Here is a 14,621-nt window from a genome sequence, read left to right on the forward strand (position 1 = left end):
ACTGTTGCACAACTTGCCATTATTGTTGTAATATTAATGTGAGAACAAAACCAAAACTAGACATCAGTAACTCTAGGTGCCCTCAATCAGAACCATCCAAGATTAAATATACACTGAAATCTCATCATAAATCACTTCACAGTTATTTCCACTAGGTCTTTTAAGTAGTGCCTTTAATTGTTTGATGAAGCTCAAGACATTTCCATTTGGGAACATACAGACTGCTGAACTGGTCTCTTGTATGATTTCAAGTCTTTCACTGAAGTACCCCCATTCACATTGCTGTTCAAGGCAGTATTCACTTATGTCTATGGCTTGTGGTTTTAGTCCACTTTTTGTGTATACAGACACTTCCCTTTTCCTCATATTATGCTTACAGCAATGTGATACTAACTTGTCTCCATTTAGGTTCATCAGTTCAATTTCTGAGACTTCTAGGGATGTTCTGTTATGCACAGCACATCTGCAGAAATACATTTAGATTTTTCAGTCCTGTATTGATATGAGGAGCTGATTTTTCTTATTGAACAAGCTTCCTATGTTCTGATGGAAAAGTCCAAATGTGTTATGATTGTTAACCTTTGTACTGTCAAAGACGTGTATTTTTCCTGCATTAATTGTTGCAACTGCGTCTTTAGTTATTTAGTGGCTCTATATTTCAGAAACATTTACTAAAATGTGTATGGTGATAATTTTGGCAATCAAAGGGATTGGACAGGCAGTGTTCAGGTTACACTGCTTTTGGAAAATAGTCATGCATCCATAGAGCATCCATATGGGGCAACAGGGGCTGAATTTGGACCTCCCCCTCCCCCTTCTTGAAATCTGAAGTACAGAATTTGTACTGATTACAGAATTGTTGTACACTTCTGCCAGTGATTTCGTGTGAATAAGCCAAACTTCTCATTTAACCAATTGTAGCATTACATGGCTGATCCCATTGAGACACATACTCCACACGCCACATTAACGGGCACGGCGGAAGGCACCCTGTATCAATACTAGTCATTTCCTTACCTGTTCCACAAGCAAATAAAGCCAATGAAAAATTACTGCCTGCATGTATTTGTAGGAGCCCTAATTTCTTGGTTCTTATCTTTATGGTCCTTATGCGAAATGTATATTGGCAGCTGTAGAGCTGTTCTGCAGTCAGCTTCAAATACGGGATCTCTAAAATTTCTCAATAGTGTTCCCTGAGAAGAATGTCACCTTCCCTTCATGGATTCCCATTTGAGTTCCCAATAAATTTAGAGCTAGCTGCCATTCATGATGCCAACCAGAAATTTTGCATAATTCATCTTGTATTTTTCTACAGTCACTCAACCCTGGACATGTTACCATGCACCACAGCATCATCAGCAAACAACTGCAGATTACCGTCCATCCCATCTGCCAGATCATTTATGGAAATAATAACGGTTTGATCACACTTCCCTGAGACACTCCTGATGATATCCTTGTCTCTGATGAACATTTGCTGTCAAGGACAATGTACTGGGTTCTACTTCTTAAGGAGTCTTTGATCCACTCACATATTTGAGAACCTATTCCATATGCTTTTACCATCATTAACAGTCTACAGTGAGGCACTAGTTCAATTGCTTTCCAGAAATCTGGAAACATGGAATCTGCCTGTTACCCTTCTTCCATGGTTCGCAGAATATCATGTGAGAAAAAGGCAACCTAAGTTTTAAATGAGCAATGGTTTCTAAAAAGTGCTGATAATCTTATCAGTCTCAAGAAAATGTATTATATTTCAAATGAGATTATGATCACAGATTCTGCAGAAAACTGATGTTAGGGATACTGGTCTGCATTTTTGTGGGTCCATTGCTTTACTCTTCTTACATACAGGAGTCACCTTTGCATTTTTCAAGTTGCTTAGGACTTTGTGCTGGCTCAGAGATTTATGATATATGCAAGCTAAGAGGCCAATGTTGTAGAGTACTCCTTGTAAAAGTGAATAGGGATTCCATTCGGACATGATGGCTTTTTTGTTTTCAACTCTTTTGTTGTTTCTATATTCTAGGGATCCTTATAACTTGTCCATATGGAAGTAAGTTCAATGATAAAAAGACAGTATGTTTGTACAATACTTGTAGGTGACCACAACATTTAACCGTATTATGATCAGGCTTACCTTTTACATATCAAAGCAATATACCTATAATAAATTCTCTGGGATACAGTTAAGATTCTTTTCAGCCACAAAATTTTGTCTTGTGGCATTGCACATCTTGAAACTGACCAATTCATTTTTATATAAAAAAATAAAAAAAAGAAGGGCAATTTCAGAGTCTGCCAGCAAACAAGATGAAGAAAGCTCCATAACATGGGAATTGAAAGGCGAGTTGGAATTCCAAAACCACACATCACTGATGCACATGTCACTAACAGCAAAAATGTGATGCCCAAGCCACAAGACTTGCACTATGGAGCAATATGCGTGGATGAGTCTTGTTTCATCCTGTTTCCAACTTCTAGATGAACTTACGTCCGAAGAGTGAAACATGGCGGGTGGTGATTTGGGCAACCAAAGCACAGTATTTCTCAGACCCCTTGGCATTACTGCTACAGTTTATGGGACCACTTTGGCTGATCAGGTGAGGGCGATTCTTATCCACTTCATTCATTGATATCTAAAGTTGCCACTATTTTGTAGGAAGAATGGTAAAGATTCCAATGAAAACCATACAGGACCTGCACTTACACACTCTGAAATGACTGGAAGCTGTTTTGAATTCCAACAGTTTTTCTAAAATGTACTTGTGTTGTGTTTCCATGTTATTGTCCAGCCTCTGTATGCTAACATTTAACCGCAGATACACTAAAACTAAACTTCTAACTAACTATTACTTCTATAGCAATGTTTTTATCACTAAAATATCAAAATTTAGCATCATTCAAAACTTTTAGCAATGTTGACAGTCTCAAACTTTTTGCAAAGGCCTATCAAAATGTGGAAGGACTTTCAATCTGAATATCACAGTATTCCTGATGTAAAGTTATAGACAATTTAAGCTAACAGCTTTCTGCATATCTTTTTTGCTCATTGTCTTGTGAACTGTAACTTCAAGAAAGGGAAATACATAAAAACTTGAGATTTACAAACTAAATTTTTGGGTAGTTTAGGCCACATCACTGTTTCCTCTTTACAGTCTGTGTGTTTTGAAAAACAGTGTTGGCAGTGCTTGCTGTATGTTTTGTATACAATCAGCTGAAATAGTTTTACCAGAACCTGACATGAAAATAACAATAAAATGCAATTTAAAAAAACAACAGTTGTAATCCCAATAGTTCATTCAAGACATTTAATGTAACAATAAACATAATTTGTAGCCCTTGATATACATTTCAAATCACTCCTTCAACTGCTCTGAGGCTGCAGCTGAGCAATCTAGACTTTCTGCTACATAACAGACCAGTTTGTCACCACAACCTTGATTCTTAAACGGTGCAAAGCAAAAAGTATGAAGCCTGTTGTCATGGCAATTTAAGGCAATGAAATGTGAATAATGTGCAAAATATATAAACTGGTTTCAATTTTGGAACTCAAAATGTACTGCATCTTTTCTGACCTCTGATTGATTACGTCAGACTACCCTTCCATTGGCTATGCAAAACATGTTCCCAAACTCTGCATCATAAAGTGCTCGCATGGATACTGCCCATTCTAGGCCTCTGCAAAGACTGTCTTATATGAGAGTACAGGTACATACAACTTTCTTCTCAGCTATTTACCACACAAGCGATCAACACAGAAGCCAGTGTTGCAGTATTTCAGAGGTCATTTTGTAATGTTCTGCGAATCTAAACATATTGCCCAATGTGGAAAGAAAAGTATGGAACACATTCAAATATTTTGCAAATAACAAACTGAGGCATTAAGGAATTGCATATTACAACAATGCAAACAAATACAAGTACTGGAAATGTATATTTTACTTTCAAAATGTCACACTCCGAAAAAAGGAAATATTCACTGTCATACCTTTAATCACTATTATCAGTTTTAAATATCTGCAGATGTAGGAAGGAACATTTATTTTGGATATCAATTACAATAAATAATGAACATTAAACTGAAACTTAACATTCTAAAGAAACTTTGTTACCTTCTGCATTACAAAACGGTTTCTACCATGGTCCCAAAGGGAAAATGATATAGTCAAACAATGGAAAATCCAGGATGGAATTTATCAGTATTATGAAAAGGATAGTTGATACTCACCATATAGCAGAGATGCTGAGTCGCAGATAGGCACAACAAAAAGACTGTCAGAGAGTGAGCTTTCGGTAAACTAGGCATTCATTGGAAATAGCCCCCCCCCCCCCGCCGCCCCACACACACACACACACACGACCATGGTCCCTGACTACTGACGCCAGACTGCGAGTGACAGCACACGATGGGAGAAGCATCCGGGTGTTGGGGCAAGAAGGATATGGGTTGGAGAGGGGGAGGTATAGAAGGGGATGGTAAGGTGCTGCCGGGGGCAAGAAGGATATGGGTTGGAGAGGGGGAAGTATAGAAGGGGATGGTAAGGTGCTGCTTGTTTGAATGTATAAGAATGAGGTGGAGAGAGGCTGGGGTAGCTAGATGCAGGGGAGAGACTATATGGGAGGTGGGAGATAGTGGAAAACCAGAGAAGTAAAAAGACTGTGGGTGCATTGGTGGAATAGAGGGCTATGTAGTGCTGGAATGGGAACAGGGAAGGGGCTAGATAGGTAAGGAAAATGACTGATGAAGGTTGAGGCTACAAGGGTTACAGGAACATAGGATATATTGCAGGGAGACATCCCACCTGCACAATTAAGAAAGCTGGTTCGGTGGGAAGGATCCAGAGGGCACAGGCTGTGGAGCAGTCAGTGAAATGAAGAAAGTCATATTGCACGGCATGGTCGAGCTGTTTCCTGACCACAGTTTGGCGGTGGCCATTCATGGGGACAGGCAGCTTGTTGGTTGTCATGAGCAAGAATGAAGTAGCTAGTGGAACCACACCGTACAGTCACATAATCTGAGTGCAGTGGATGTACCTGTACAACATGTGGAGGAGTAGAGCCCCAGACATGACAATTCATGGCATCATGCAGAGTAAAATATAATGAAGTAAGTACTTCATCTGTTTTATGATTTACCCATGTTTTTGGTTGTCATTTTGCTAATTTTTTTGGACTTATTTTTGCATTATTTACATATTTTTATGCATTTTTATTCACCACTACAGATCCTTGCTCCTCCTGTCTGTGTAAATACAGAAAAGTTGTCTTATCCCTAGATAGAACCCAATCCCACATACTGTTCCTGTGTTGTTGGTTGGCTCATGGGATCCCTCGGAAAGGCTTTACAATGAAATTCCCCTTTTCTGGCTGCCACCCATCCTTCCACAATGACCTCCACCTGTTCAGATTCTGCGAACCCTTAAGCCTCAAAAACATAGTCCTGCCGAACCATATCAGGCCCAAATCTCCTCTCCATCCACAAAATTCTCCTGTTATGCAATCCCAAATTCCTGGATCCCATATCACGCACTGAAGCTCTTGTCCTCCAGGAACTAGAGCAACATGCACAATGCTCCCTCAAAAAACTCTCCACAACGTTCACTTCCTACTCGCAGCTTGGACTACCACTATCCACCACCTCTACAAATAACCTCCAAACATCCCCCACATCACCCATAGCTGACAACCCCTGTCTCACAGACCTACTACCTTTACTCCACTCTCAGAAACTCCCTCTCACCACCATGCAGAATTCAGAACCTAAACAACCCTGAAACACAATCATGAGCCTTTTCCCCAAAAGGCATGGCCCTGCAGAAGTATCAGTCCTTTCCAAAGGCCTTATCTTTAGCCCCACTATCAAATGCAATCATCCAGGACTTGTTAAAGACCTTCTCTCCACTCCCCATCTCCACAGTGGAAGCACTTTTTCGTCACCAACCCTACCAAGACGAATGTTGAATCCTGCCAGACTCTGTTCACTCCTCCCTCTACCCGTGATCTATCCCCACAGCCACCCCCCCCCCCCCCCCCCAAATCACCCCCGTTATCTTTCTCGAATTTCTCAACGTGAAACCTTGCCTCATTTTCATTCCCCAAATCCCTCAATATGCAAACTAACCTTACATTTGCAGAAACAACTGCAATCCACCACATAAAAATGGATCCCGATTTTATAATCCTACCTGCTGACAAAGGCTCACCATTGCTGTTTTCAATCGCAAGGATTACGTGTCAGCATAACACCTCTGCCATCTGTCAGATTCATCCACCTACAAACCCTGCCACAGTGATCCCATTCCATAAATTCAGCAGGATCTCCAGCCTCTCCTCAAATCTGTATGCCCATCCCAGAACTTCTCCCAGAGTCCATTTCTCTCTTTACCCCCTACCAATCCCTGTACTCTTACCTTCTACATGCTCCGTAAGTCCATAAACCCAACCACCCAGGACGTCCCATTGTGGCTCTGCTCTCGTAGACAGACACCTTCAGCCTATTACCCAAAACCTACCCCCCAGTGTAAAAGATACCAACCATTTGCTCCACCGGCTCTCCACAGTTCCTATCCTTTAACACATGGTGCCCTGCTCGTCACTAGTGATGCCAGCTCCCTTTACACTAACACCCCCAAGCCCAAGGCCTCACTGGTATTGAACACTCCCTTTCATAGAGCCCCACTGACTCCAGATCTGTAAAACCTCCTTCCTACTCACAATGACCACTGATATCCTCACCCAAAATTACTTCTCCTTTGAAGACATTACCTACAAATAAATATGGGGTACGACTATGGGCACCAGCATGGCACCATGCTATCCCAACCTATTCATGGGTCGTTTAGAGGTATCCCAAACTCCACGCCTGGTTCAGATTGATTGATGACATCTTTGTGATCTGGACTGAGGGTGAGGACACCCTATCCAAACTACTCCAGAACATCAACACTTTCTTCCCCATTTGCTTCACCTGGTCCATCTCAACCCAAAAAGACACCTCCTTCGATGTTGACCTCTACCTCAAAAATTGTTACAACAGTACGTCCATTCTCATCAAACTTACCAACCACCAATGATACCTCCACTTCGACAGCTGCCACCCATTCCATACCAAGAAGTCCCTTCCATGCAGCCAGCCTAGCCACCCAGGATTGTCGCATCTGTGGGGACGAGCAACCCCTCTCGAAATATAGGAAGGCTCTCAGTGAGGCTTTCACAGACCATGATTACCCTCCCAACTTTGAACAAAAACAGTGCCTTATCTCTCCAGTTACCTGCCCCCTTCCAAATTCCCACTGTCAGGCCACACAGGAGCATTACCCTCATGACTCAGTACCACCCAGGTCTGGAATAACTGAATCACATTCTCTGCCGGGATTTTGACTAACTCTAGTTGTGCCCTGAAATGAGGAATGACCTACTCACTATCCTTCCCACACCCCCCACAGTGGTATTCCGCTGCCCACCAAACCTACACAATATCCTCATCAACCTCAGCTCCCAACCCCTGGCCTCATGGCTCATATCCCTGCAACAGACCTACATGCAAGACCCGTCCCGTAAATCCTCCCACCACCACCTACTCTAGTCTGGTCAAAAACATCACCTACCTCATCAAAGGCAGGGCTACCTGTGAAACCAGTCATGTGATCTATAAGCGAAGCTGCAACAACTAAGCTGCATTCTATATGGGCACAACAACCAACAAACTCTCTGTCCACATGAATGGACACTGCCAAACTGTGGCCACGAAACAGCTGGACCACTCTGCTGCTGAGCATGCTGCACAACATGATGTGCTTAATTTCAATGACTGCTTCATAGCCTGTGCCATCTGGATCTTTTCCACCAAAACCAACTTTTCTAAATTGCGCAGGTGGGAACTCTCCCTACAATGTATCCTATAATGTATTCTATGTTCCTGTAACCCTCCTGGCCGCAACCTACTTCACTGGTCATTTTTCCCACCTATCTAGCCCCTTCCCCATTCCCATTCAGCACTACGCACTACACAGCCCTCTATTCCACCAATGCACCCACAGTCTTTTTACTTCTCTCCTTTTCCACTAGCCACCCCCCCCCCCCTCCCGCCCCCCGACCTCCATCTAACAACCTGGCTGCACCTAGCTGCCCTAACCTGTATCCACCACATCCCTATATGCTCCCACAAGCAGCACTTTACCATCCCCCACCCCCACCCCTACCCTGCTAACTCTCCCCTCCCTCACTCCAGCCTCCTTCCTACCCCCGCCACCCAACTGCTTCTTCCACTATGCCCTGCTGCTCATAGTCTGGCCTCAGCAGCCAGACTGTGGCCGTGTGTGTGTGTGTGTGTGTGTGTGTGTGTGTGTGTGTGTGTCTTTCCAATGAAGGCCTAGTTGACTCAAAGCTCACTTACTGACAATCTTTTTGTTGTGGTTATCTGCGATTCAGTATTTCCGCTTAATGATATAGTAAAAATAATTTAATTGTATCTAAAAACAAAGATTCTGTAACTTACCAAACAAAAGCGTTTGTACGTTGATAGAGGCAATAACAAACACAAACACACACACACAAATTTCAAGCTTTCGCAACCCACAGTTGCTTCATCAGGAAAGAGGGAAGGAAAGGGAAAGATGAAAGGATGTGGGTTTTAAGGGAGAGGGTAAGGAGTCACTCCAATCCCGGGAGCGGAAAGACTTACCTTGGGGGGGAAATATATATATATATATAAAATAGAGGGAAACATTCCACGTGGGAAAAATTATATATAAAAACAAAGATGAGGTGACTTACCGAACGAAAGCGCTGGCAGGTCGATAGACACACAAACAAACACAAACATACACACAAAATTCAAGCTTTCGCAACAAACTGTTGCCTCATCAGGAAAGAGGGAAGGAGAGGGGAAGACAAAAGGAAGTGGGTTTTAAGGGAGAGGGTAAGGAGTCATTCCAATCCCGGGAGCGGAAAGACTTACCTTAGGGGGAAAAAAGGACAGGTATACACTCGCACATATCCATCCACACATACAGACACAAGCAGACATATTTAAAGAATATGTCTGCTTGTGTCTGTATGTGTGGATGGATATGTGCGTGTGTGCGAGTGTATACCTGTACTTTTTCCCCCCTAAGGTAAGTCTTTCCGCTCCCGGGATTGGAATGACTCCTTACCCTCTCCCTTAAAACCCACTTCCTTTCGTCTTCCCCTCTCCTTCCCTCTTTCCTGATGAGGCAACAGTTTGTTGCGAAAGCTTGAATTTTGTGTGTAAGTCTGTGTTTGTTTGTGTGTCTATCGACCTGCCAGCGCTTTCGTTCGGTAAGTCACCTCATCTTTGTTTTTTTTTTTTTTATATATATATATATATATATATATATATATATATATATATAGACACGCGCGTGCACACACACACACACACACACACACACACACACACACACACACACACACACACACATATATATATCCATCCGCACATATACAGACACAAGCAGACATGGATGGACGGATTAAAAAAAATGTATTCACCATGCAGCAGCAGAACACACACATAAAGGAATGTTGTAATTACGCAAGCTTTCGGAGCCAGTGGCTCCTTCTTCAGGCAGAAGGGTTGAAGGGGGAAAGAAGAGAGGTGCAGGAGAAGGACTGGAGAGGTCTAAGAAATGGGGGAGATTTCAGGAAAGTCACCCAGAACCACAGGTCAGGGGGACTTACTGCATGGGATGGGAAGGAAATACAAATATATGATTTGATCACACTCACTGTACCAATAGCTGACACACAGTTACAGCAACAGTTACATTGATTCAAACTCAAACTACTTACTCTTAGCAAGATAGTGGAGTAGAGCTGATAAAATTTATATGGAATAAGGTATTACCTTGTGAAGATGGGTGAAGGGGGGAGTAAGGGAGGGGCATGGAAGATACAGTGTTGCACTGAACACACAGCTTTAAACAAATAAAAAAAACTATCAATTCACTAGTTCACATACTTTTCTTGTTGATAAAAAAGTAAATAGATAAAAGCACAACAAGAAAGAGCTCACTTGAGTTTTAAAAATGCATGTGAACACATTCTACACAAAAACATGTAAGCACTTACCGAGTCGTCGAAGGATCCTTTTGCATTCATCCCGAGACATACCCAGTATCATTGGCCACATGTTTAACCTGAAAGAAGCATCCATTGATCTTTACACAAGCAACAGTAACTATCATGTCAAGGAATGTTACATACAAAGATCACGATTCAGAGTAGCTTAAAACATACAGTGATACTGATACATGTTCTTCTCAAATGAAATTGTGACCATTGAACAGATTAAAAGAATTAAATGTCTTTACTTTTAAACATAAAATTTGTCTCCAGTCTCAAAATATTTGCAGATAACTGCAGTTTCTGCGTATTCTGAGTTAGAAGTAACAATTATTCCCCATTTTATTTTCTACCATTTTCTCCCTGGCCCCATTCCCAAAAATAATAACACAGTAATGAAAGTGGATAGTCTGTGTCACAGTAAAAATGTAATACCAGAGTTTTAACAATAACCATCAAAGGCAATTAAAAATAAGTGGAACCAAATAAACCTTTTGGTCATGAATACTACAGGAGTCAGTAAAAAAACTTACTGGATGAGTGGTTCTACTTTACTATCTTCAGGAAAATCAAACTTTTCTGGAATCAATTTCCATTTTGCGCACAGGAATTTTTTTAGGCATCACTAGCAGAAAAGACACCCAAGAAACCAGGATTACTGATCAGTTGCCATCGGCTCCCTACCAAAATTCATATTCAAAGCCTTTTTGTGTCATTAGATTTTGATGTGCCTACAACCACTTATGTCTATGTGATTTTTTGTTTTTTGTTACAAAAATCACCGTCAGAGAGACTGTAGATGTTGGTTGAAGCCCTCAGAAATGAGAGGCTGGGGGAGCTGTTTGAGTAGGAGATGTACCTTTGCCTTCACGAAGGTAACACAAACACTGAGGACAATTCCAGTGAGACTGCCCATCTTCAACAATTATGAAACATTGAGTGCATTCATCAACTGTCTGAACATATAGATGTCACTGCATTTGAAGTTGTTTTGTGCCAAAGAACTTTCACTGCACTGAATGTCAGGTTTGTTTACAAATCCCTCTGAAAAACTGTATATTGAGCATACCAGATTTTGATTGTCAATAAACGGTGATTTTCACTGTACACCCTAATGGTAAACAAATGAGATTCACACAAAACTTCAATCAGACGAATGAAAAACAACAACACCTAAAAGAGAATGCACCCATGCTTGCTGAGTATCTTCGCAATAGAGTCTATAACTCCACTCCGAACCCCAAACAAAGAGAGAAAGTCTACATGATGATTTTAACAGTCAGTGAGTATAATAATTCTAAGATGCTTAAAAAGGCTTCTGCCAGAGTATGGTTTATTACTTTAGACAATATTCTTACTGCTTGCTTCAGCTCACAAATACTTTATTTACTTTAGGTATACTGATGCAGGAGATAAATCTGTCAATGTTTGTGAGAGTACACTGTTAGTTGTGAACCACTTGCAGGACTGTTTAGCTATCATCTGAGCTGTGTCTCCTAATGCCGAGTTTGGATACTTGGTCAGTAGGTTTGTGTCATCAGCAAACATTACAGTTTTCAATCGTCCTTCAAAGTCATTGGAAGATGCAGGACTTGTTGAAGATCTTTTCTCCTTCTCCAACCAATATTGAACCCTGGTTGACTCAGTTCACTCCTCCATCCAACCACGATCCACACCTACTGCCCCCAAATCACCTCTTGTTAACTCTCCAGAATTTCTTAACCTCAAACCTTGTCTCACCATCATTTCCCAAATACCTCATCATGAAAACCAATCTTACATCCGTAGAAAGAACTTCAGTCAACCATCTAAAACCTGATCACCACCTTATAATCCTACCTGCAGATAAAGGCTCCACCACTGTTGTTTTGAACCACAAGGATTACCTGGCAGAAGGACTCCACCAGCTGTAGATACTTCCACCTACAAACGTTGCCACAGTGACCCCATTTCAGAAATCGAGCAGGATCTCCAGTAGCTACTCAAATCCTTAGGCCCATCCCAGAACCTCTCCTCTGAGTCCATCTCTCTACTCACCCCTACCACTCCCCGCACTCCTACCTTCGACATGCTTTCTTAAGTCCATAAACCTAACTACCCAGGATGCCCCATTGTGACCAGTTACTGTGCCCCCACTGAGAGAATCTCTCCTCTCATAGACCAACACCTTCAACCTATTACCTGGAACATACCCTCCTATATAAAAGATATCAACCATTTCCTCTACCGACTCTCCACAGTTCCTGTCCCTTCAACACTCGGTGCCCTGTTCTTCACTATTGATGCCACCTCCCTTTATACTAACATTCCTAATGCCCATGGCCTTATCGCTATTGAACACTACCTTTACCAATGTCCAACAGATTCCAAACCAACAACCTCCTTCCTAGTCACCATGACCAACTATATCGCCACCCACAATTACTTCTCCTTTGAAGGCGTTACCTAGAAACAAATCCACGGTATGGCTATGGGTGTCCACATGGCACCATCCTATGCCAACCTATTCATGGGTCATTTACAGGAATCCTTCCTAAAAGCCCACAATCCTAAACCCCTCACCTGGTTCAGATTCATTGATGACATCTTTGCAATCTGGATAGATGCTGAGGAAACCCTATTCACGTTCCTCCAGAACCTCAACAACTTCCCCCCCCCCCCCCCCCCCTGTTTCACCTTGTCCTACTCAACCCAACAAGCTTCCTAGATGTTGACCTCCACCTCAAAGACGGCTACATCAGTACCTCCGTCCATATCAAACCTACTACCCACCAGCAATACCTCCACTTCGACAGCTGCCACCCACTCCATACCAAGAAGTCCATTCTATACAGCCTAGCCACCCATGGTCATCGCATCTGCAGTGACGAGCAGTACCTCTCCAAATATACTGAGGGTATCACTGAAGCCTTCACAGACTGTAATTATCCTCCCAACTTTGTACAAAAACAAATATCCCGTGCCTTATCTTTCCAGTCTCCCACCATCTCCCAAAGTCCCATCATCCAGCCACAAAGGATCATTCTCCTCATAACTCAATACCAACCAGGACTGAAGCAAGTGAATTACATTCTCTGCCAGGATTTTGACTACCTTTTATCATGCCCTGACATGAGAAATTTCCTGCCCTCTATTCTTCCCACCCATCCCACAGTAATATTCTGCCATCCACTGAACCTACACAATATACTCATCCATCCCTATACAACCCCTGCTCCCAACCCCTTACCTCATGGCTGTAATAGACCTAGATGCAAGACGAGGACCATACATCCACCCACCACCAACTACTCCAGTATGGCCACGAACATTACCTATCCCATCAAAGGCAAGGTTACCTGTGAAATCAGTCATGGGATCTGCTAGTTAAGCTGTAACCACTGTGTTGCATTCTATGTGGGCATGACAACCAGCATGCTATCTGTCCGCATGAATGGCCACCAAAAAACTGTGGCCAAGAAACAAGTGGACCACCCTGTTGCTGATGACGCCGCCAAATATGACATCCTTCATTTCAATGACTGCTTCACAGCCTGTGGCAAATGGATCCTTCTCGCCAACACCAGCTTTTCTGAACTGCACAGGTAGGAACTCGTCCTGCAATACATCCTACGTTCCTGTAACCCTCCTGGTCTCAACCTTCGTTAGTCACTGTCCTCACCCATCCAGCCCCTCCCCTATTCCCATTCCAGCACTACTCAGCCATCATTCCACCATCACACTGTCTTTTTACTTCTCTCCTTTTCCATTACTTCCCCCTCCCTCCCCACCTCTCCCCTGCCCACCAACTAACCTGTAGGACTTCACTAAGCGCCACCCCCTTCCTGCCCTAGCCTCCCCCTTAATCCCACCCAGTTGCCACTGCCATCATGCACTGGCACTGCTGCTTGCAGTGTGGTTTCAGGTGCCTGAGACTGTGGTCGTGTGCTTGAGTTGTGTTTGCGCATGCAGGTTTTGTGTGTGTGTGTGTGTGTGTGTGTGTGTGTGTGTGTGTGTGTGTCTATTGTTGATGAAGGCCTTAATGGCCAAAAGCTTTAAAGCTTTATTCATTTGTGACAGTCTTTTCGTTGTGCCTATCTGCGACTCAGCACCTCTGTTATATGGTGAGTAGCAACTTGCATTTTCACAATACTGTTACATTCCACTACAGATTTTCCACTGTTTGAAGATAAGTTACATAGGTTAAGAACAAGAAAGGACATGGCACCTTATGGAACTTTCTCCCCCCATTTTGATGACAGTTTCAGGCCTGTGATGCAGTCTGTCAATGAGATTCTCTGCTTTCTGATCCATTCACGAAAAAGGGATGTCATTAAATTTTACTTTGAAAGGTTTAATTCTTTGGTAAAATCACAAAATACGTCAACAGAATTATTTTTCTCATTTAGCTCTGCCAACACTTCATTTGAGAAGTCTCGCGTTGTTTCCCCGAGCAAAATTGTTTACAACAGCCAAACTGAGAAGCAGTTAACGTGTTCCATGCAGTAAAAGAGTCAGTAAACTGTCATAGCTCAATTGTTACTGGATCAGAT

The 14,621-nt window shown here is 42.5% G+C and overlaps 1 protein-coding gene across 3 annotated transcripts in view; it reads right to left on the reverse strand.

The window, feature by feature from the left end:
* LOC124777329 (BRCA2-interacting transcriptional repressor EMSY) overlaps positions 1-14,621 on the reverse strand; it is a 298,543-nt gene that overhangs the window by 264,018 nt on the left and 19,904 nt on the right. For all 3 annotated transcript variants that reach the window (XR_007015714.1, XM_047252690.1, XM_047252688.1), the window contains exon 2: positions 10,096-10,163. Coding sequence is in view for 2 of the 3 variants with exons in the window: in XM_047252690.1 (XP_047108646.1) it covers positions 10,096-10,156 (61 nt within the window). In the remaining variant the exon portion in view is untranslated. The remainder of the gene's footprint in view (positions 1-10,095; positions 10,164-14,621) is intronic.

Source organism: Schistocerca piceifrons, chromosome 2 (assembly GCF_021461385.2).
Source record: "Schistocerca piceifrons isolate TAMUIC-IGC-003096 chromosome 2, iqSchPice1.1, whole genome shotgun sequence".
Taxonomy (NCBI): Eukaryota; Metazoa; Arthropoda; class Insecta; order Orthoptera; family Acrididae; genus Schistocerca; species Schistocerca piceifrons.